We start from the raw sequence: 22,784 nt of genomic DNA, 5'->3' as shown, positions 1-22,784 counted from the left end.
TGCATTTGCAAAAATATACTATCGAAAGTCAAACGGTTTTCGTATTGTTGAGTGACAAATTTAGTGTATTTTATAAAAACAAGCCTCTTTCAGTGCTCAGAGCTCTGGAACCATTTACTGCAGAACATTGAACGAGAGCTCATTCTGAAGCTAACATTTAGTAGGTTATGATAAGAAGTAATCGTTATTTTTATTGTATACAGAGAGACAGATAATCTGATTTTACTTACTTTTAGGCTTTTTGCCCATTTGTAAAAATGTAAAAAAATATTGAGAAAAAACCTTGCATTATTAAGAGGGATTCGACATTGTTTGCTTAGTGTCACGGCAATAAGTTTCAGGAGTATTAAATAAATTATTTTCACACGCCTAGACTTGAAAGGTGCAACGCAGCATGCAATGGCCGAGAGCTGAAGATAAGTGAGCGTTGGGCGTCATTTTACTCCTGTGTTTATGAAAACCTGTGATAAAGCTAACCCAGCTATGCGCTACTAGACTAAACATCACGTGTTTATGTCTCCTGGTCTTGCTTGCCTAGGCTAGCACCCGCCTCACAATCAGCTGGTTAGCTCAGGCGCGTACTATTTATTTTCTTTATTTGATTTTTCAATACTTACTTATTAATGTTGCACCAGTAAAAAATACGTGTTTATTTGTACTTTCAATGCGGAATCTAACCATATATTTTAAAAATATTTTTTCGTGGGCAAAGTTGTTTTAAGTAAGAAAAATCTAAATTTCTCCATTTCCATAAAAAGTAAGAAAAACTGTTTACATGTCAATATAAACTTTAACTTTTCAGCATCAAAATAAACCATGATTTTGATCATTGGGTGAAAGGGTTTCGGAGCCACAACAGTTTAAAGTTGCTAACTTTATGAAAATACGATAAATTAAAATATTTTCAATTTAAACACTATGAAGTTCTGATGCTTCAAACTTTGCACAAAGTATTGTATCATAGTTGTCTACGGACAGAAAAAGTTTCATTGTATTTAAAAATTGCAAGGTCAATTTTCTCTATATTTCGGTCGATTTGAGATGGAATAACCCTATTGCTTTCCAGAAGGTTGGCTGAGTTGATGTGTCGTAAGTGCCAATAACACATTGCATTGATGGGCGCTGTAACCATTCTCAAATTATAAATGGATCTCTCTGTAGAAATCAGTGCATGTACTTCATAATTTTTAAGCATATTTATAAGACTGATTGATTTTGTTCTGCTCACCTACAATATAGTATTCTTTATCATTGTTAATACCGACTTTGTAGAATTTCATCAATACATTGTATTGTGTGCTATTGTCAGGTTGCAAGATTCAATTGCAGAATGTGACTCACCATTGCCAACGTATTCAGTCAGTCTAGCAGAAATGCCTGCAAAGAGGACTCTGAAGGAATATTCTAGGGAACTGGATATTCCTCCTTACAAGGTAACGTAGAGATTTGTTGATGTAATGTATTATAATACAGTGCATTTGTTCAAAAGCAGGAATATGTGTTCATAATATTATCATATGAAGACTAATGGATAGGCTGCCGCCTACAACAAAAGTACGATTTTTCATGCAAATTCAGTTATTTGTCTTCCTAGTAGAAATCTGCAAATAGTCAGTAAAAAACTATGTAATTATTAAATATTCTGAAATATAATATTGGTGTTCCTTTTGATTTATAGGCTCAGGATCAGGGTGCGAATTAACGGGGGGAATGGGGGATTCCCCCCCCTGTTGGAAAGTTATCCCCCCTCTCATAAATTCATATTAACATCTCTGCTAGGGATAACTTCTATCCCCCCCCCCTCACAAAATATAATTGTTTTAATATAAGTATACTTTATAAAGTATATAATTTAATAATAATAATAATAATAATAATAATAATAATAATGGTTTATTTTAACTGGCAGAGTTAAGGCCATTCGGTCTTCTCTTCCACTCAACCAGTATGATAGATAATTACTACAGTGCTGTGAATATAACATAATGAATACAATACAATACAATTCAAAGCAATACAATAATACAATGACAATTCTTTTCATCTTCGCAACACCAATAAAATAATTATGTAATAATAATAATAATAATAATAATAATAGTAATGATAGTCATACCTAAATTAAATTAAATTATTAAACTCAATCACAATTATAACTTCAATTTGACTGCGCCCGTAAGAAATCGTTTAGCCTTTTCTTGAAAGTGGTTATTGTCTGGCAGCCCCTAATCTTCTGAGGTAGAGAATTCCATTCATGGGGAACTGAGACAGTAAAAGAGGATGAATAGTGGGATGTTCTATGGGCAGGAATTGCTAAGATTTGGCTCTCCTGTGACCTGTGTTTAGATTGTGATTGGAGTTAAACCGGGAACGAAGATAATTTGGAGTAGAAGTGTTGTTGTTTGTTGTTGTTTTCTAATGCCAGGCATTTGACAATAAAGTCATTTGACCTCTTGGAGTAGAAGTGTGGAGAACTCGAAACAGAAGAGAGAGCGAATGAAGTGTTCTACTGTTACTAAGTTGCAGCCAATAAGTAAGCAAAGAAAATAATATTGACGTATTTTCATCACTGATAAGATGACAACAATCAATAACTTACTTAGGAATTACACACCTTATCTTAAGCCTGCTCATAGATATAATAATTGTTATGATCAAGATGTAAGACAAACAACTCAGTACGACCAAGTGTTGAGCCGTAATAATAATAATAATAATAATAATAATAATAATAATAATAATAATAATTTTATGTATGGTATTCTGTATCTAAGATTCTATCCCACCCTCATCAGAAATCTTATTTCGCACCCTGCTCAGGATTATTAAGAATTTAATTTTGTTTTCAATACTAACATTTTCATTCATTCATTCATTCATAGTTTTCTGCCAAGGGCAGGTTTATCACTGCAAACCCAGCATACTCCAATTTCTATTATTTTCTTCTGTCGTATTAGTCTCTGCATACTATCCATTTATGTTAATATCGTCTATTATCTGATATCTTCTTCTGCCACGAACTTTTCTCCTGTTCACCATTCCTTCCAATGAATTCCTCCATAAACATAATGTGAATAATTAAATGTGACTGTGATTAGGCAGCATGGCACATTTTTGCTTGCTCCATATTTTATAGTTTGTGAAACTTCATTACCCTCTTGCAATGAAAAGTAAATATTACCACTACCATAACTGCTGCTGCTGCTACTAACTTCAGCAGGGAATGGTCCCAGGTATATATAAATACAACGTCATATATTACCTAAAACATTCTGGACTTCGGGCTTTCCAGATGCAGTGTGACATTGCCAACTTGCAGTTACCTCAGTGAAAGTACAGACAGATACTTTATAAATCCCAGAAAGAAGGCAGTGTACATGATCAGACATACAGCGAAATAAAACTAATTTTATTATCTCAACTAGTTGTTCTCTTGTGAACCAGGTTGTTCATCTTCTGATCATGCCCACTGCCTCCTTTCTGGGATTTATAAAATATCTGTGTGACAAAACTTTTTTCTAAGACTGTACATTTCTTGTGTTGGATTCATACACTAATGTAACTTGTTTAATACATGGACCCATGAATAATAATAATAATAACAATAATAATAATATTAATAATAATTATATTTGTGGTACAGATGTCGATTCTTCTGGCCTCCATGGATTAAGTTGCCTCAAAAATTCTGGACGATTTTCCAGACACATCATGATTAACGACATCATTAAAAGGGCCCTAATTTCCTCTGGTTTTCCTACCATTCTAGAACCCATTGGCACAAATCGTTCAGATGGCAAACGTCCAGATGGCTTAACTTTAACACCATGGTCCAAAGGCAAATCACTTTTATGGGATGCCACTTGTGTTATAACACCTTCGCTTCTTCTTATTTGCCCAAAACTTCCAAACTCGCTGAGTCAGCCGCTGCATCTGCTGTTACAATTAAATGCAATAAGTATCTCGATCTTCTGGATAGATATAATTTTGTCGTTTTCGCCGTAGAATCTATGGGCCCATGGTGTTCCGAGGCGAAGTTGTTAACTTCTGATATCGGCAAGTATTTATCAGCACTTAACGGTGACTCTCACTCTACGGCTTTCCTCCGCCAAAGAATTAGTATTGCCATTCAATGAGGGAATGCTATAAGTGTTATGGGGACTTTTCCAGAATCTAAATTGTTGGAAAAAATATTTTATTTCGTGTAGAGCTGTAGAGAGTATTTCGCATCCTTTAGTTTTGTTGCTAATTTCTAGTTTGTCCCTTACTCAATTGTTTAATTTAATTTTAAAATTGAATTAAAGTTTAATTTGTATATTCGGAAAATGTAAACAAAGTAATAAAAAGTAAATAATTTTGGATAATAATAATACCTTTCGCATTTCACATAAAAATTCTTATACTGTTGACCTCTGTCATTGTTAAGCTGCAGTTTGTTTACAGTGATCATCGCCGGATGCACATCACTGGCGATTCTCGCTTGGAGTTGCTAGCAGTTAAATGAATGTGCACGGTTTCTTTACAGTGATGATCGCCAATGTAGATCACTGGAGGTTGCTTTTGAAGCAAATTCAGGACGCACATCGCTGCATGCATGTTCAATACTCAATATTTAGAGAAGGCCATGTAGAAATATTGATTGCAGTTATGGCAACAAAACAAATAAGAATTACCAGCGATGTACGCTGATAAAGAAACCACTTCATGACGATCATCGCCAGTGTTTTTAATTGCCGGCGATGATCGCTGTAAACAAACTGTAGCTTTAAGGTAGTACATGGAGATTTGAATAGGGGACTATTTTAGCTCTGGATGATGCATACGCACCAGATCCAGGGTTTCTAGATTCTGAAAAGTCATGGGAAATCAAGGAAAGTGAGGGAAATAAACTATTTTGATTGAGTAAACTGATATACTCTACAGTTGCAGTAGTCTTGATAATTCTAGTTGAATAGGACCAAATGTACTTCAGATTATCATGAACGCTTTGTGCAGTCATCTTCAGTTCCTTCATCCTCCTTTTTTATTTATTTCTCATTCTGGTTTTTTTGGTCTCTCTCTTCTTGGGGTGCCTCAGATTATATTGAACATAGGATTATTAAGATACAGGTTATCGAGACTACAATTTCATTTTTAGGTTGTAGGTACAGTAAAACTTCATTTATAAGTTTTTATGTGAGAAAAACGTATAACTGAAATGACATTTAATTACATCTGAAGTATCATTAATAATTAATAACATGTGATTATTTTACAAAAAAAAAATCTGTTGCATACTTCGTCCTTCCACTCACTGGAATTCAAAAACCAATCAGCAACCTTCTTGTCATATCAGGTTGAATCTACTGTCAAAATATTTTCATTTTGGAGAGGTGTTAGAATAGTTGTATTCGTCCTCACTTGTGGAGTAACGGTCAGCACGTCTGGCCACGAAACCAGGTGCCCCGGGTTCGAATCCCGATCGGGGCAAGTTACCTGGTTGAGGTTTTTTCCGGGGTTTTCCCTCAACCCAATACGAGCAAATGCTGGATAACATTCGGTGCTGGACCCCGGACTCATTTCACCGGCATTATAACCTTCATTTCATTCAGATGCTAAATAACCTAGATGTTGATACAGCGTCGTAAAATAACCCAATAAAATGAAATAAATAAATAGTTGTATTCAGTGTGGTTACAGCCAAGTTGGCTGTAATAAACAGAGGGGTTCATAAGCTGGATTAAGTGTAATCAGTTAAGGAGCTTCTAAAAACCACCAGCAGAGTGCCACATACATAAAAATAGCGAGAATTTCAAAAGTCTTCTCTATATACATTAATGTTTGTAATGTTATCATTCCTGTTAGAACGTTGAGTTTTTTCTAATATGAAAACAATCTTGAGTTAACACCAACATTTTCAGGACATCATATGCCAGGAAGGAAAGGAACTCTGAAATTTGAAATGAATTAGACATAACCAAATCTGTTGTGGTTAGAATGCATTCGATTTATTTAGTAACTATGTTTTTTCACGTAAACATACAAACCTTTTAGAATTAACTTTCTACCGTTTTATTGTAATACAGAAAATATTTCTTGATCTGAGTTTACCATTCCCATAATACATTATAATTGACAACATTACAGCAAATTGTTATATAACAATCATAAGTAAACATTATACTTGAGTTTAAATATTTCTTTATGAAGTAATCTCTGATTTAAGTTTCAAAATCAGCTTGGAACGTAATTTTCTGATCTTTCCAGGTAGACCTTTCGAGTTATTGCTTTATAAAGGAAATAATTTCAAATCACCCTTAGCAGAAATTGAAGTCCGCAATGCTGCACTTTTATTGTCTTATACAAATGTTTTAAATAAACTGTTACAATATGTTTTTCTCGTGGCAACATTGAAGGCAATCTTGCACATATTTTTTTTTTAAGGTTAACACTTAATGACATTATGCCAGTTTGTTTGTAAACTTCATTAAATTTTAGGCTGTGTGTGGGGAATATTGGAGAACGAGATAATTAATGGAATTTACTGTCAAAAACTCTGAATTAGTTAACAACATTAAATTTTAGACATGTAAAAATACTATACACTTCTAGTAAGTTGTACAGGTTTTTTTTTTTTTTTTTTTTTTAAGAATTCCTCCCAATGTCTCTAACAGTAAGTTTAGTCATACAAAACCTTTTATATCTTTATCAAATTCATGTACCTGTTTAATGTACAGCCATTTTATAATTTTTCCATCCATAGAGTTAAACTGAACAGAATACTTTTTGAAATGGAGGCATATTTGGAATCAACCTTCCGAAAGGACATGATAAGAGGATGATGATAATTCTTTTTGAACATGTTTCAGGTGCTTTTGATCAAGTGTGACATGTCAAAAAAGTCACTATTTTCTTGTCACTTATTGTCAAGAAGGGCTGATCAATGGTAATTCTTAATAAATGATACACTTTATTATTAAAGCCATGATCACAAACGGTAGCTACTACTTTTAAGCCGATGCTACTCGGCATCTCTATTGCATTATTAGTGAGACCAACAAATATAAATGATACTCAGGAGGAAATTAAACATAGAATAAATATGGGAAATGCGTGTTATTATTCGGTTGAGAAGCTTTTATCATCCAGTCTGCTGTCAAAAAATCTGAAAGTTAGAATTTATAAAACAGTTACATTACCGGTTGTTCTTTATGGTTGTGAAACTTGGACTCTCACGTTGAGAGAGGAACATAGGTTAAGGGTGTTTGAGAATAAGGTGCTTAGGAAAATATTAGGGGCTAAGAGGGATGAAGTTACAGGAGAATGGAGAAAGTTACACAACACAGAACTGTACGCATTGTATTCTTCACCTGACATAAATAGGAACATTAAATCCAGACGTTTAGATGGGCAGGGCATGTAGCACGTATGGGTGAATCCAGAAATGCATATAGAGTTTTAGTTGGGAGGCTGGAGGGAAAAAGACCTTTAGGGAGGCCGAGACATAGATGGGAAGATAATATTAAAATGGATTTGAGGGAGGTGGGATATGATGATAGAGAATGGATTAATCTTGCTCAGGATAGGGACCAATGGCGGGCTTATGTGAGGGTGGCAATGAACCTGCGGGTTCCATAAAAGCCAGTAAGTAAGTAAGTGAAACCAACTAACATTACCAATTGAGCTACAATTTGCTAAGAAATAGCCAAGAACTTGTTTATAATTACTGTAAATACCTGCCCTAAATTTTTCTAACTATAAACACAAGACCATAGTTGCCAATTTTATCAGGCGACTAACTGTTACAATATCTTTTAAAGCCGTCTATGGTGTTTTCATTACTAATGTATCACAAGTTTGCTTTTAAAATTATTTCATCCCACATAACGCAACATAGTTCGTCAGTCTCAGTCATCTTGCTACATGCATTCCTTAATATGTGAACTAGTTCATCACTAAAACCAACATCAGTGGCATGCTTGCGCTGTTATAGTCACTGGACCACCCTCAGCATGTTATCTTCACATGATTCTCTAAAACAAACTTCTGGCAATACTGTGCAACTGCTGAAGGTAGCATGTGGAGAGACAAAAATAGGCAGCTTCGAATTTTCAGTAATTTCAAAGCCAGCCACATCTCAACAATGAACACATGTTGTACCGTATTTACGTGATTATAATACGCACTTTTTTTTTACAGTGTAGTCTTGGAAACTGAGGTGTATTTGAATGGGTTATTTATGAAAGGGCCTAAGTCTTGAATACTAAATTGTTAGCAATTTAAGAAAAACTGCTTACTGGCCAAAATTTTGAAATTAAGGCTGAAATAAAAATTGTATCATAAATTCTACTAAGCATTATAGAGTGAAACTTAGTTCTCTTCATATCTAAATCGATGTATCTACATCCAAAGAGCAGTATTACATTACAAACTCATTTTCACAAAATTAGCGACTTATGCCCTTTCATAAATAACCCATTCATTTTATATTCTTTGGCATATTACATTCACACTCAAATGCTCATATTCAAACAAATTTAAATTAACACTATTTATGTTATGTATGATGGGAAACATTTGATAGAAATGACCACTGTGAGTTCGTGTTTTTATGTATACATATTTTAACAATTGTACGTCTTCAATTAAACCAAAATAATTTACCAGTGATTACTGATGAAAGAGTGGTATGATGTTAGTCATTGTCAGTCATTGTTCTGACACCAACCCAGACCTGTTGACTGGAAGTTCCAGTTCTGACATTGCAAATGAGGATGAATATGATATATAACTAGTATAATATATCTTTATAATATAATTTTAATCTTGAGTGGTTTTTAGCACATGTGTATTATATCCGCTAGTATTTTTTTTTCGGGATTTTAGGATAAAAAATGGTGTACGTATTATATTCGAGTAAATATGGTATTTTCGTATTCTTACATTTTCACGGCAAATCTAATTTCGAGCAAAATTGAATTAGAACGTATAAATGAAGTTTTTTACCTCCCAGGGTTTAAAATACGATCGTATAAGTGTAAAAAATGTGTAACTCAAATAAATTAACATGAAAAGTATAGACATTTTGCTGTATCAGTGAGAAACGTTCAAACAAAGTTTTATTGTATTAGATAATATTATTAAATAATATTATTAGTGTTCTGTTTTATAAAATTATTAGTTAATAATATTAGTTATTAATGTAAACCCTAATAATATGCTATTAATAAAATGTCTGATAATATGGTAAAATGTTTTTATAGCAGCAAAGCAAATAATATTTATTCATATTATTAGGGTTAGTTCCATGAGTATTTTAACTAATAATTCCATTATTGGTAAAAAGTAAAATGTATTGCAGTGTTAGATTTTGAAGACAAAGCTGTGCAAACAATTGAAATTCATTCATTCACTTTACTCACAAGGAAAGCTCACCAAGTGATAATGGATTTTCACAACGATTTTTTCCCCCGTATGTTCCATTTGAAATAAGAAACCGTCTTATAAATATCTACATCCGGAGAAAGCATAATCTTCGAGATATGGTTTTTTTTAATTCTTCAATCCAGAGTCATAACAACTATCAGACAATAAATCTCATCTAGCTATATACCGTACTGTCAAAATCTCCTTAAATAATATGTTAGGAAAATGACATACCAGGTAACTAATATTCATGAAATTGACTGTAGAAAAGTCTATGAAGAAATGATAAGGAAATGTAAGCATATCTGAAATTACTCACTGTACCGATCATAGTAATGGAAATCTCATAAAAATTCTCAAAATACACTTGAACTTTGCACCACGAACATTTCAGAAAATAAGTTCCTCACAGTCAGCTTTAGAGCAGTTCTGTACATCAATGTGAAAACAGAATTCTACAGGAGTGACGAATTTATCAGGTTTGCTGTCAAGGTACTAGGCTTTATTCCAGCTATATTTAAACATATTTACATATTTAGGAAATGTAAACTGATTATGTGTTAAGGACTGCAATTTTATCACATTATCTCTCTGATGCAATATAATATTCGTGCCATGTAACAGAACACTGTAAGAGAACTTCCAAATGTATCTGATCTTGAGGGCAATGCATAAACATTTGAAGCATTAAACATTTTCTCCTTCATGATGGCAATGGAGATATGATGAGACTTAAATGAGTGTCAGTGATTATTTTGAAAAATCATATCTCGAAGGCTAGGCCTACTCCAGATGTAGAAATTTATAGAGAGATTTCTTATTTCATTGGAACTTGTGGGGGAAAAATCGTTGTGAAAATCCATTATCACTTGGTGATCTTTCCTCGTCAGTAATATAATTCTGATTCAGATAGTGATGAAGAGGGAATATATGTTCGATATCCAAGAAATTTTAGGAAGGATATGTTATGAACATATGGAACAAACTTCTGAATACAATGAGAAGTTTAGATTGAATTTTGAAACGTTTGGGTATGTGCTTGAGAGAATTGGTAACATGTTGAACATACGACTGCAAAGAATGAAGCATTATCCTCAAAGCAACAGCTTCAAATTGCTCTGAATTTTTAAAGTAGTACATTTTCTTTCTCCTGAACAAAGGTTTTAGGCATGCTGTTTGTTAGTCTATTGTTTCATCCACCTCAGACTTGTTTGTTCTTAGCATCACAGTATAGGTATTAACTGTGTTTAGCATTCTTTGTTGTGTTTAGCATTCTTTGTTGCTAAACTGTTGGCTTAATTATTGTATTCACATGAAATATTTTTTATTAATCGATTCCATTAAGAAAATAGTGCATGAAATGTAGTGTAGGCCTATTTGAAACCTTTAGACAAAAGTAATTTATAGAAATGTGCTTGAAATTTACTTAAATTTTGTTTTTCTTACACAAGAAGTGGTAAGCTTTTGTGTTAGATACCAGAAGCAATAAATTTTCTGGTTGCACTGGATTTTCAACCCTAACCTGCAACGAACTGTTGCCCAAACGTATAGTAGGCCTACTGTACGTACGTACATATTACGATTTACTCTGTAGTCTGCTATTAAACACAGTACCAGTACATCAAAACTTATTTCGTTCAATATTTGTAATTGTTAAATGTGAAAGCAAATCAGCATTTAAATTTTTCATAACAATTAATGCTATAACATTTTAGAGGTCAAATACTGCCAACTTGATTGAGTATGCTTGTCGGACTTAACCTCAAACGTTTCGTAATGCTGGCTACTGACTAGTGTTCTTTATAGGCTAAGTGTTTTGCTATCTGTTCGTTGCAACTTCGTTAATCGTAATAATTATACTACATTATACTTTCGGTAATTCAGTGTTACATGTAACATGAAAATATGTCACGATATACAGAGCGTGCAAATATGTCTTAAGTTCGCCAAGAACTACACGAACAGCGTTGCGTAGCTCAGAAAAACACGTATTGAATATGTATAAAGCGGAAGAGAATTTGATGAAACTTCGGTATCTCCCCACATTACACAATTCCTTGGCCTTATATCACTTCAATAATCTGAACTAACCCACAACCTTTTCACATACCTCGGTTTAATTTCACTTAGCTATCCCCATATTTAACCTATCTAACCCAAAAAGAAACTTAAATCAGACCTCAGTCTCGTTTGAGGTGTGGGGTGATATCGAAGATTGGCCGAGTATTTAAATATGCCTGCAATGATTTCAGACATCGCAAATAAAACTGCGTACGGGAGTATGTAAAACTTTTGTTTTCCGAGTGATTCGTGAGTACAGGACAAACATTTGCATACAATCGTCAAAACAGCAAAAGCTGCGTTGATACAGTTGATGAGTTTGACAGAATTGCTATCTGAACAAAAATGCACGCGTTTTTCTTTCATATCAGTATTTCAGTGAATCATATCCTTTGTGTACTCAGTTCTAGAGCACTATTACGACATGTATTTCAGTTGTCATACTATACTAAATATATTTATTTATTAGCGGAGAAAAATTCGTTCCGGCACCAGGAATTGAATCCAGTCATTGACATTCAATAGACGACGGCGATGTTCTCTAATAAGAATATACTGTGTATATATAAATGTATGTATGTGTACATATATATATATATATATATATATATATATATATATATATATATCGTTAACAATTCTCTCTAGAACTGTTGTTGGAATGGCCATGAAAGTCATTTAAATATACGCTCCTGCATACATGACATATATTATGTCTAAAATGTAGGTAGTAGACCATTACGATACAAAGGAGAGTTCGGCCAGTGCTGTGGATCAGGTTCCAGCATAGCTCAGATGGAATGAGCACTCAGCGTGCCAAGCTGAGGGTCCTGGGCTCTATTCGTATTACAGGAACGAATTTTTCTCCGCTAATAAGTATATATATATATATATATATATATATATATATATATATATATATATATAATGTTTTTGTTCCATGCTTTAAAAGAGTAACACCTGTAAACCAGGATATGCCTGCTAGGTTTATCTAGTAATACTTACTGTAGATGTTTGTGCTTATAATTGCAGAGCATATTAGTCATGTGTTTCTTTTAGAATGCAGTATATAAAAATATAAAATATTTAAAGTTGAAACTTGGAACTGAGATTTAAATCACAAACAAATACTCTAAACGTTTTAACTATCCACTGCCTGTAACACTTTCTGCATTTTGTTTTACACACGAGGATAACAGTCTTCACTTTCTTTTTATCATATCATATCATAACATAACATCACATCACCCCTCCCCCTAAAGTTTTGACCCTCTTGTCCGTCATCTTGTTCCTCTTTCTCCACCTCGATGGCAACCAGAGTGGTACAACAGAAATGGCACATTCATTCATTCATTATGTCAAAGTGCTTTAGATTTGGAGCTAAGAATAATGTATTTCAACACTAGACAGAATTTATTGATCATTCCAACACCTACAGTGTGGCCAATGAAATGTCATCCATTTTGTTTTGTGAATACAGTATTTATTTGTATAATAACTTTCTACAGAATCCACCTCGGACCATTAAGGGAGCCTTGGGGGGGGGGGGGGTTGTCGAAGCAGGAGTGGTACATGGACTCTGTTGGCTGTAGGGACCTGTCGTTGAGAGGGTCAAGTAGTTAGATCGGTGGGCACGCAACTCATCCCATATCGGGGGGTGTATAATAGACCTCAGGTCGTAGTGCATGGAATGTTCCCTCCCTCCTAACAAGGAAAAAATCACAACATGGGCTGAACTGTGCATGGTTACTGTCGACGCAAAACATGCTCAATATGTCGACCATCTTGTTGTAGGACCTCGTCAAGACGAACCTTCATGTTATTCACCACTTTCCTGCACAAGTCCTCTGTCACTACTTGAAAAACGTTAATGATTGCTGCACGCAACTGTAAAAGATTTGTAGGGTTTTTTCGGAAGATTTTTTTTTCCTTCATGAACCCCCACAAGAAAAGCCGCAGGGGTTAAGGTCAGGACTGTGTGATGACCACATTGATCCACCATGAAATCTTTCCGATTCGACATCACACGATTCTCGAAGTTTCCATGTAGTAAATCCAGCACAAGATTTTCCATATGTGGACGACCACCATCTTGCATAAACCATTGCATATTCATGGAAAGTGTCCACACCTATGGAGTAACGGTCAGCGCGTCTGGCCGCGAAACCAGGCGCCCCGGGTTCGAATCCCGGTCGGTGCAAGTTACCTGGTTGAGGTTTTTTCCGAGGTTTTCCCTCACCCAATACGAGCAAATGCTGGGTAACTTTCGGTGCTGGACCCCAGACTCATTTCACCGGCATTATCACCTTCATTTCATTCAGACGCTAAATAACCTAGATGTTGATAAAGCATCGTAAATTAACCCAGTAAAATAAAAAACAACTGTGGGATGAAAAAGTTTTGCAGCATGTCATTGTAGCGGACGGAGTTCACAGTATCATTAAAGATGAAAAGGCCGATTATGCTATGGCTGGACATGGCAGCCCACACAGACACCTTCGAACCGAAACTCTCAACCTCGTGCACTGTATCAGGCTTTTGTCTTCCCCAATATCGAATATTCTGCTTGTTTACACTTCCATTCAGATGCACGTACGCCTGATCAGAGAACCAGGTGTTATGCATTACGTCGTCACCTTGCGCAAGTGCCCAAGTGGCAAATTGGACCCTTCGTTGTCTGTCATTCGCTTGCAATTTGTGAGCCACTGTGATTTTATAGGGAAAGAGGTGCAGATCTTTATGGAGTAAACTCTGAAGACTATGTGACGGATCCCCAACTGCCTGGAAAGAGTTCTGGTTGATTTACTGGGACTCCTGGTCACTGCCACCCTCACGGCTTCAATATTCTGTGGAAGCACATGATCGCTTTGGCTCCAACAAGGTGCCATTTGTTTGAAATGTTTGGAGCAATTTTCTCGCTGTCTGTCTACAGGGGGCCCACCTCGTCCGAAAATGAGCACGAAAACGTTGCTGTGTTATCACCACACTCTTTGTTTCTGTGAAAAGTAAAACTATTTTCGTTTTCTGCTCCAGTGTCAATCTTTCCTTTTCTGCCATCTTGAAAACAATAACACAACGGGCAGTGCTATACCACATAGACTGTTGTTGACGTCTGTTGTATCAGACAGGAATCCAGCCTTCTCTTTTCAAAGTGTGGATTTACTTATTTATTTATTCTGGTGTAGTTAAGGCCATCAGGCCTTCTCTTCCACAACACCAGGAATACAAATACAATAATAGAAATGAATAGAAAAAAATACACTATATACAAAATAAAGCTACACAAGAAATAAAGAGAGAGAGAGAAAAAAACACTATAAACAAAGTAAAGCCACATAAAAATATACACAGGCTGCAGTCACACAAACTTTAAATGAGTGATTAAGTATCATAATTAATTGTATCCTAACTAATTAACTAACATAAACAAGAAACTTGCAATTTTACTCTAGATTAAAAAAGAAAAAGAAAAAAAAACACAAATCAATACTTCTAGCAATACCTAAAAACATTAACTAAGACAAAATTTTCCAATTTCATTTTGAATTGTGATAAAGTCCGGCAGTCCCTGACGTCATTAGGTAACGAATTCCAGAGGCGAGGTAATTCTACAGTATAGGAGGATGAGTATAAAGACGTCTATGATGAGGGATAGAAAGAAGTCCTTGATGTCGGTTTCGAAGAGTTCTAAGAAATTGAAAGTGCGATAACAGATAATTTGGAGTAGAAGTATGTATGATTCTAAACAGAAGAGACAGTGAATGCATTGTTCTTCATTCCTTCAGACGCACCCATGAAAGTAACTGGAGGGAAGGTGTTATATGGTCAAATTTACAAGTATTGCAGATGAATCGTATGCAGTATGCACACATTATGAACACGTTGTAGTCTCTCAGCTAAGAGTGAACTTACATTAGTTAGCAAGGAATCGCAGTAATCAAAATGGGGCATTATAAACGTCTGAATAAGATTCTTTTTTAGACTAAGTGTTAGAAATTCTTTCATATGGAACAAGGATATTTTCTACCTGAAAAGAAAACTTTTATTAATAATTCTCAATGGATGACATTTCGTTGGCCACACTGTAGGTCATCTTTGTCTCATAGCTTTTGGTCAGTATTTCCTCTCTGTTTTCGAGAGTCGAATATCTTTCTATCAAAATACCTTGTATGTTAAAGAGTTCTATCTTTTTATACAGAAAAAGCGGGTGTCGTTCTCTGTCCCAGAGGTTTCTGGTACGAGAGTATTCTCAGCTCATGAGACTGTGGAGGACTCTGGAAATAGTGTTAGGAAGACATTATCTCCTGGTAACAGAATGCAGATAGGCATGAAGAAACGAGACCGGAAGACTCTGAAGACTGCAAAATTCCGCGCAGCAAGAAACAGTCCTTTGAGGATGTCACCTGTTGCAAGCCCTGCTTCATCATTAAGCAGCCCAATGTTACCTCCAAGTACAAAAGGTGAGAGAATGAATAACTTGATGTCTCCTAGTAATTCTGTTTCTATTCACATTGAGTTTGAAATAACACAGGACTGTACTTAGAGTAAATTGAGGTCAAGGACTCAGATGTAATATTATATAATTATGTATAGGAGTTGCAGGGGTATTGCAGCATTCTTTTAGATACCGTATTGTCCCAATTATTCTAAAACCTCTCAACTCCAGAAAACACTTTTCAGTAAGAACAAAAATATTATACCATTTTGAATCTTGTGTACACTACTTTTAACACTTGAATATAAGTAATTGATTAACTAGCGGACTTACTCGTGTTAATTATGTAAGTTTGTGCGGTTTGCAGCTGTTTCAGTGCTTCATGACACCATCCTCAGAGCCTACTAGATCACGGCGTCATATCGAACTTTTCTGCCTGTTGTGTGGGTGCGTTTGATTGTTGAAATGTGGAGTCAAATAGTGTGTGTGTACTGAAATTGATCTGTGTGTTGAGAATTTGATCGGGGTGTGTTTTAATGTGTTTGTATATTTCGTATTGTTCTAGTATGTTGAGTTTTTGGTTCTTGGGTTGTATGTGTAGGATTTCCATGTCCGCATTTATGTAATTGTATGTATGATTAGCATTGGTTATGTGATCGGCGTATGTAGATGTATTGTAGCATGTTTGGAATGATCTGCCTGTCTGTCCAATGTAGAACTTGTCGCAACTATTACATGTGATTTTATATACATATGTGTGGTCGTATTTATTTGTTTGTGTTTTTTTGTGTGTTGAGATGTCTTTATAGTGTGTTTTCTGTTCTGTATGCTATGTTGTATTTCTGCTTTCTGAATGAAGATGCGATCTTATGTGTGCTACAAAGAACACATTAAAGCAATAACCAGAGGACACAATACATCTACATACGCCATCACATAACCAATGCTAACCATACATACAATAACATAAATGCGGACATGGAAATCCTACACATACAACCCAAGAACCAAAAACTCAACATACTAGAACAATACGAAATATACAAACACACTAAAACACATCCCGATCAAATTCTCAACACACAGATCAATTTCAGTACATACACACTGTTTGACTCCACATTTCAACACTTTTCAACAATCAAACGCACCCACACAACAGGCAGAGAAGTTCGAGATGACACCGAGATCTAGTAGACTCTGAGGATGGTGTGATGAAGCACCAAAACAGCTGCAAGCCGCACAGACTTACATAATTAACACGAGTAAGTCCGCTAGTTAATCAATTACTTAAAAATATTATAATGGAGCATGAGCACATGATTAACTACCAAACCTCGGATTGACCATTTACCAGATTTTGTGTTAATAAAGCACCAAAAACTGATGCAGTCTGTCTTTTTTTCCGATGGCCATAAATATAATAAAAGTGTTGTTGTTTTCTAACGCCAGGCGATTGACAGTAAAGTCATTTGACCTTGCACTCCAATATTTTTCAAAGATATTGTCATGGTCAGCCACTGAAGCACAGATTTTGAGATGTTCCACATCCATTTCTTGATTTGAGTTGCACAATGGGCAGTTAGGGGACTGATATATTCCAATTTTATGCAGATGCTTGGCCAAACAGTCATGGCCTGTTGCCAATCTAAATGCAGCTACAGATGATTTTCGTGGTAAATCGGGAATTAACTGTGGATTATGATGCAGAGAGTTTCTTTTTTTCCATTGAGATTGTGTTAACAAATTTTGTTTGTTGAAGTCTAAGTATGTTGATTTAATAAATTTTTTCACAGAGGAATACATAGATTTAGTAACAGGTATGTAAGTAGCAGTGCTGCCCTTCTTTGCTGAAACATAACGCATTCTCGTTTCCCAGGATTCCACAATGGGATGGTATCCATTGGAATATAGTTCTTTTATTGAGTGTTATTAATTAATTGAGAGAGCATTTCAGTTATTTCTGCTGTTTGAGATGAAGGTGTGTGTCTAGATAGATAGTAAAAGTGAGTATACACAATATCCATAGAGAAAATACAGGAATGTTGATATTCCATGTAGTTGACAAATTAACTGAAATAAAAGTCACAAATAGGCCTATATTTTCTAACAACATGAATAACATTTGCGTGCATATTTCGTAGTTTCTGTGATAATGGAGGTGTATTTCGTGGTTGTTGACATTTCGCACATCGATCCAAATTTCGCATCATTTGTCTAGTCTGTTTTGCGTAAATATGGTCGTTTAGGTATCTAGATGGGTAATTGTAACAAAGAAAGTAATTGTGGTAAACACTGCATATATCACTGTTACCAAAAAATATGGTCAGTAGGCATTAGTCTTAAAATGGGATGCACTGAGCAAAGAGCTGTGATAATGTATATTCAGAAAAAGTTTATGAATCTCACTCATATCATCATATTACATATCGGTAATCACACAGTAGTGCCGTGAATTTAACCCCTTCAGACCTGAATTTATATTAAAAACAATTGAAAAAAAAACTGGTCTCACAATCATTTTGGGGATCCAAAATTCCCAAATCAAGTCGTCACAGAAAATCAAAGTTTGGGGACAATTTTGTCCCCTGGGACCCCAAAATTTTAAATTTTATTTTTAATTCAGGTATAGAAATGTTTCAAAAATAATGTTCTCCATTTCTGTCACATTGAATTTTTCAAAAAAAATTTTAAAGTATCGAAGATATTCCGAAAAAGAAACAATGTACACTATAATGTACATCAGGCCTGAAGGGGTTAAGTGTTTTAGTGAATCATTGTGAAGGTAACATGATGTGAGACCAACAATGCTAGGACAGTCAAACTTGATCTTATTAAACAGCAAACAGCAGTTTGAAAAAACAATAGTCAAAGGTGATAATAGAATGCTCCATTCTATTTCTTATGATTATATAGTAGTGATATACATTACCATTAACGAAAGGAAAAACACAGACACTGCTACTTACGCAAGGAAGCTTGTGTATTTGGAATAATTTACAGTTTGTCTTATTTGTTTTATTTTGTAGATGTTTTGCTGCATAGTCAAAGCTCACCTGACCTGACTGACCTGATATCACAAGGATCTGTGGATGAACCCATTACAGAACTCATGAATACTCAGGATGCCTTTTTCCCTCCCCTGGTGAACTGTAATCATCCAATTGAATGTGTTGCACCTCGTCTGACAACACATGTGATGTGGTAAGTATGAATATTGGTGTATAGTGAGGATCACATAAGAGTAGTTTCTAAAAGGCTAATTTGGCTGTCTCTTCAGTGTTGCCAACTAATACTAGATATCACCAAAAGAGGGTAAAATCATAATGCCATTTACTATAATAATAATAATAATAATAATAATAATAATATATTAACAATAACGATTTCTTGCTTATTTACCACATCTTATCTTTATGTTGGGAAGGTGTTTTCTAAATGGTTCAATAATATTTTCCTTCTGCACCTCTCGCACATTATGTTAGTAGTTAGTAATTACTTTATGATCTAATATTTGTCTTAAAACATAAAATTCATTGCTTTGATTAAACAGTTTACAATTCACGAGACCTAACCTAAAAATGTATTTTGCTTGATCATGTGAAATCAATCAATCTTCTTAATGCATCCAGCTGTTTGCTGACACATAAAGTCCACTATAGTTCACTGTAGTTTATTCAGTTGTTGTTTTTCACGAGAAAAGAGAGGTATTTTGATCGGTGTCCATTATAGATGCCTGTTGCTAGTTGCCAGAGTTGGGGGTGTAGTCAATATATACTGCAGGGCTGTGTCTTCTGCAACTGGTACTGATGATTTTAATTTACTTCTTTTGTGGTTTATGGATGGACAGTATAAAAGAATGTGTTCCAGATCTTCATCATGATTATTTCACCACAAACAAGTAGGATTATCAGAAATCTGAAATCGGTGCAAGTACAATTGAGTGACAATGTGACCTGTTCTGGCTCTTGTTAAAAATGTTTGAACATGTCTGGGCAAATTTTTGTACATTTCCAGGTCATTTGGTTTCTTTTGTACAGGCTGTAAAATTTTTCCTTTGTCAGAAGAGAGCCAATTGTTGATCCATAGGTTTGTAAAATGAGACTTTACTGAAGCAAAAGCACTGGTTAGAGATATCACTTGAAGAGGTCTTGGTTGCACATATGTTGCCTGTTTTGCAATATTATCGACTTTCTCGTTTCCAGGTATACCACAATGACTAGGTATCCATTGAAATGTTATTTCCTTTTGGAGTTCTTTTAGTTTACTTAGTTGTTTCTGAATTGGAATAATTCTATGTGCATATATGTTTCACGTGGAATGATTAGTACAAATTCCGGAAACCGAATGTCACTTTGAAATGTATGCTTAAGAATACTTACATAAAAAAGGAACTTTGTTAAATCACACATTGAAATAGTAATTATTATATGTTCATCAAGTTTTAAAAAGTAGGCCACAACAGTGGAACCTCATTGCATCATTCCCGTTATTGTCATTTTCCTCTTTTTCCATCTGCTTTTTTTGGTCCTGAAAGACCTATATAAACAATCCTATTTTTTCCCCGGCTCCATTCTTCGAACTGTAATTTTATTTCATTGATTATTATTTGGAAATATCTTGTGTTTTCTTCTCCCTAAATGGTATCTAAGGATCGGTCTGGGTCCCCCAACTCAAGTAGTGTTTTCCCCTCCCCCTCCTCTTCCCCCTCCTATGGGCAGCCCCACATGGTCTTTAGTGAAATCGACATGTCTTTGAAAATAAAATAGTTTAGAAGTGCACCAAGATTTTTGTCAATCATTTCTCTTAATTTGGTTTTGATTTAAAATGCAGTTGAATCTATCTGTAGTAATGTCACGAGAGGTCTGAGATCAGCCGATAAATTCACGAGCGAAGCGAGTGGATTTATCTGGGAAATCTCAGACCTCGAGTGACTTATTAGGACTGTTTCGTGAATAAAATAAAAATGTAAATAATATATCTCTAAAATTCGATCACAAAATGTTAATAATTGTATATTAATGAATACTTAACCTATTCAGACATTGTGAAGTTGAAATACTCATAGATGAATATCGATTACTGCAATAAAGAAATTCGATGTTATTATTTAGTAATGCCAATTGCGAAAAGCGAAATACAGGTTTAACATGTTAATTACATGTACTGCACTTCTCTTATTATTATAATAACATAAATACATTTTCATTATCTGCTGAAATCATAATTTAATTTAACAGTAACAGTGGGGGCAGCTATATTACCAATGTTTATGTATTCACAGCGTGACATGTTGCTGCACAGTGAAGCCATCCCTGTATAGATAATCTAATTAAAACACGAATTTTATTATGCCGTACGGAAGGCAGTTTGATCAAAGACCTTATTATTACTATGCAAGGTATTTGGGTTTGATATGCGATGATGTTACATAAATTTGAACATCTGACTTTCTATTAATTGTTTCATTTCATTCACAAAATACAAATTTTATAGGCTACAATATTATAGGTTAAGTTACCTGTGGACGCAGGACCAATGTCAGCTGTATCTTATTTCGACCGTTACAATCAGTGCTACATGAAAGCATTTTTTATAGCTCGACAAACACATTCTCGCTGTAGTGTGTAATGGAACTAAAGCTGCATCTACACAGTTCAATATTCCAATTGCGTATGCGTGCAATCTGGGAAGAATATTGAAAGAATCAAGTTTAAAAGGTACATTCAATTAAGATGCATGAAGATTTTGTGTCTACATGGTGCGCCGTTTTGAACGTCGTCTTCACTGCGTAAATATATTAATTAATATTAAATATCAATCTTGCATTCATTGCTTTAAAGTTGAAAGAAAAGTTTAACCGTGTAGTTACATCTTAATGTATTCATGATCATCAATTCACGGGGAAACAGTTGGCGACAACGACTAAACAAAAGAACGACCATGCGATAAATTGGTAGCGATAAATCTAGCTGCAAAAATTATCGCAAAGTGTGACTGTGATTGGTTGGAATTCAAAATTTCACTACACTTCATTGGTCGAAAATGGAATGACTTCATATAAACGAAATAGTCAAACTAATTTCTTGGTGGGAATTGTAAGATATGTTTTAGAAACATTTATTTTAATGCCACTGTCATTGAACTATCTCACGATAGTGTTTATGTCACTGAAGAGATCAGCAGTCTTCAAAATCTAGGATTATACAAAATATTCTGTGAGTCAGCAAATAATATGAACTGATAATATTAAGAAGAAGGCACCACATTATCATAATCATCCTATCACATCATCGGGGTAATATAACTCCGCCTTCCAGGCACCCCAACCTCAGAAGTGGGTTACAAGTAAGCCACGGCCGGGAGAGGAGACCAGAAATGTCGAAAGACAACCTGGTGGCATTGGATAAAAAAAAAAAAATATGTTAAGAAGAATAATTCAAACTTTTGATGTGGTTCCATTTTCAGTTGAATAGTGTCGTAATTCCCCTCCCCCTCCCCCTCCCCAAAGAAATTGTTGCTTTGCTTGGTATATGTACTAATGGTGTTTTTTTATGATATAGATAATCTTAGCCATTCCTCTTGAAAGACACTCTCACAGAATTAAACTGTTGTATCTAACTTCTGCTTATGTTTGTTGTGGTTGCTTACAGGACCAAAGCGCTGGTAGTAGAATTAACTCGTAAGAATATCCGTACAGTTGGTGATCTGAGCAGATTAGATGAAGCGAGTATCAACAGACTTCCAATAGCCAATCCAAAAATTACTCATGCCAAGACAGTTCTTCAGGTAAGATCGTACTCCTTTTACAATTACTGTGAATAAATCAGAATGATCAGTTGCATTTCTCTAATTTTAACAATTCAAGATTAAGAATTTTAAA

At 34.9% G+C, this 22,784-nt stretch overlaps 1 protein-coding gene across 4 annotated transcripts in view; it reads left to right on the top strand.

Moving 5' to 3' along the window:
- Positions 1 to 22,784, top strand: part of LOC138701183 (serine-rich adhesin for platelets-like) — a 116,005-nt gene that overhangs the window by 72,805 nt on the left and 20,416 nt on the right. For all 4 annotated transcript variants that reach the window (XM_069827810.1, XM_069827811.1, XM_069827809.1 and 1 more), the window contains exons 15-18: positions 1,310 to 1,433; positions 15,665 to 15,926; positions 18,931 to 19,105; positions 22,555 to 22,690. In XM_069827810.1, the coding sequence (XP_069683911.1) occupies positions 1,310 to 1,433; positions 15,665 to 15,926; positions 18,931 to 19,105; positions 22,555 to 22,690 (697 nt within the window). The remainder of the gene's footprint in view (positions 1 to 1,309; positions 1,434 to 15,664; positions 15,927 to 18,930; positions 19,106 to 22,554; positions 22,691 to 22,784) is intronic.

The sequence above is a fragment of the Periplaneta americana genome, chromosome 6 (assembly GCF_040183065.1).
Source record: "Periplaneta americana isolate PAMFEO1 chromosome 6, P.americana_PAMFEO1_priV1, whole genome shotgun sequence".
In the NCBI taxonomy this organism is placed as follows: domain Eukaryota; kingdom Metazoa; phylum Arthropoda; class Insecta; order Blattodea; family Blattidae; genus Periplaneta; species Periplaneta americana.
This window is presented reverse-complemented; position numbering and strand designations above follow the sequence as displayed.